Below are 2,040 nucleotides of genomic sequence, written 5' to 3' on the forward strand. Positions count from 1 at the left end.
GGCCCCAGCCCCCGGCTCCGAGAGCCCCCGGGGGCCGCGGTGCAGCGGGAGCGAAGCTGCGCCTGCCGGGTCTCTCTGAACGTGCCATTCCGGTCATTTCACACGCACGGGAAGCAGAGAAGAGTGCTTGTTTGCGACAGGGGCGACTTCCGCTTCGCAGCCCCCTCCCCGAGCTCCAGCTGCTCTGGATCCTGGGACGCCCCCCGCCCTGAACGTCCAGTCGGACGCTGCAAGACCGGATTCAGCTCATCGGCACGGAGGGAGCCGGCACTCCCCTCCTTCCCAGCCCCTGTCCAGTCCTAAATTCACAGCACAGCCCTGGACTCCTGCTTCTCTGGTGATCAGGTCCCCACCCACTCCCACCGCCATCGTTAGCCACCAGCAGAATCTCCTATGCTTCCCAAGTGGTCTCTAGAGTGACATTTCTTCCTGGTCTTTTTTGGTGACTTCGGCCAATGAACGTGACGAGCAGCGAAGTCTTCAGGATGGTTTCCTTCACAGAAATGCGTGCTGTGATTAAAATATGAATTAGGTGCACTTGTCAGAGATTTCGGTTTACAGGAACAGTATGCGTATTAATAAAGAGAAGCGCATCCCCCCATCCTTGTGCTCCGAGAAGCTATAAAAATGCCGTATCTTAAGATAAAAAGCAGATCCAAAATACCGCATCATGCTGATTCAATATTTAAAAATCCCTGGCTTTCTAAAAAGTCTCTTAGAAGCAGGGAACCCCTGAAGACATCACAGCAAATGCACTGCCAAATTCAGGCTAAGCAGCTGCGTTAGGAATCTGACAGCCAAAACTGCACAGCTGTAGCCAGAAACTCGAACTTGAAACACACACACGACGCCTACTTGGGGCAGGCTGAGGCAATGCAGCCTAGAAAGCTCTGCCACGGAACACAGAATGGAACACATAAGCAGCTTAATTTCTTAAAGATGATGATGCTTTCAGCCAACTGTTTGCAAAAGTTTTAATAGTTCAAAATAATTTTATTTGATTTTTTTACAAAGCGCGAGTACAGGAGCTGTTCAAAATCATGTGTTCAATCGAAACGAAAGGGGACCTGTACCGACTGCTCAGGCTGTCCGGGTGTCTGAGAGACTGAAATCTGTGAGGCGATTCGAACAGACTGCCTTTTACAAAAATAGTAGTCTTTTAGAGGAGAACACTGCCTCACTCTGGAAATGCAGGAAAGCCAGCATTCTTCAGGTTCAAGACATTAATCTTAAATAGCAGCTGAATGTGGCCTCATGGCAAAGCACAGAGACCTTCTTTTCCTTGAAAAGGAATTTCGAAATTGTCCTTTCCCCCCAGTGTCCGAAAATTTCTTAAGGGGATGTTTTCCCGTATTTCAGCAATCTCCGACACGCTGAGGAAAGGAGGCTGCCCGCCAGGGTGTAGAGTCCCGGGTAGCCCTTGAGTCTGTCACTCCACAGCAAAGCCGCATGTCTCCTCGATGGCCGTGAGCAGCTTCTCACACAGCTTTTCGTAGCTCTCGTACGGGGGGATGTCTATGCGGTTGAAGCTGTGAACAAGGAAGTCGGGTTTTACACAGTTCGTTCCCGGAACGCCAGGCGGTTCTCTAAAGCAACGGCGGCCACACTGGGGCTTTCCTGCACGTTTCTGAATAACCTCAATTCTGACACCACTTAAAAGAGGTGCTTATCCTTCCTTTTGAAGGTCCACCTGGGGAGACAGAGGCAAGAGGACTGCCTGAGCCCAGGGGTCTGAGCCCCGCCTGGGCACCTTGGTGGGACCTTACCTCTGCGCAAAATACAAAACCTGGCTGGGCGTGGTGGTGCCGGCCTGCAGTTGCAGCAACTGGGAAAGCTGAGGCGGGAGGATCGCCTGAGCCCAGCCGGCCACGGACGTGGTGACCAGGAGCGTGCACCCCCGCGCTCCAGCCTGGGTGACAGAGCGAGACTCCCACCCAGGAAAGAGGGTGGAAGGGGTCAGGTCGCCTGGAGCCAAAGCCGCGCCCAGGCACGGGGCTGCTCCGCGCGCCTTACCAGGTGTGGGCCTTGGGCAGGTTGTTG

At 53.6% G+C, this 2,040-nt stretch overlaps 1 protein-coding gene across 1 annotated transcript in view; it reads right to left on the minus strand.

Moving 5' to 3' along the window:
* Positions 1 to 958: 958 nt before the first annotated feature.
* The window catches only part of SMURF2 (SMAD specific E3 ubiquitin protein ligase 2), a 64,987-nt gene continuing 63,905 nt past the window's right edge, over positions 959 to 2,040 (minus strand). Inside the window, exons 18-19 of the mRNA XM_021717138.1 lie at positions 2,014 to 2,038; positions 959 to 1,529 (exon numbers count right to left, since the gene is read on the minus strand). Coding sequence (XP_021572813.1) covers positions 1,430 to 1,529; positions 2,014 to 2,038 — 125 coding nt within the window. The 3' untranslated portion in view covers positions 959 to 1,429. The remainder of the gene's footprint in view (positions 1,530 to 2,013; positions 2,039 to 2,040) is intronic.

Source organism: Carlito syrichta, unplaced genomic scaffold, assembly GCF_000164805.1.
Source record: "Carlito syrichta isolate Samal-C Ts95f unplaced genomic scaffold, Tarsius_syrichta-2.0.1 Scaffold309316, whole genome shotgun sequence".
Classification (NCBI taxonomy): domain Eukaryota; kingdom Metazoa; phylum Chordata; class Mammalia; order Primates; family Tarsiidae; genus Carlito; species Carlito syrichta.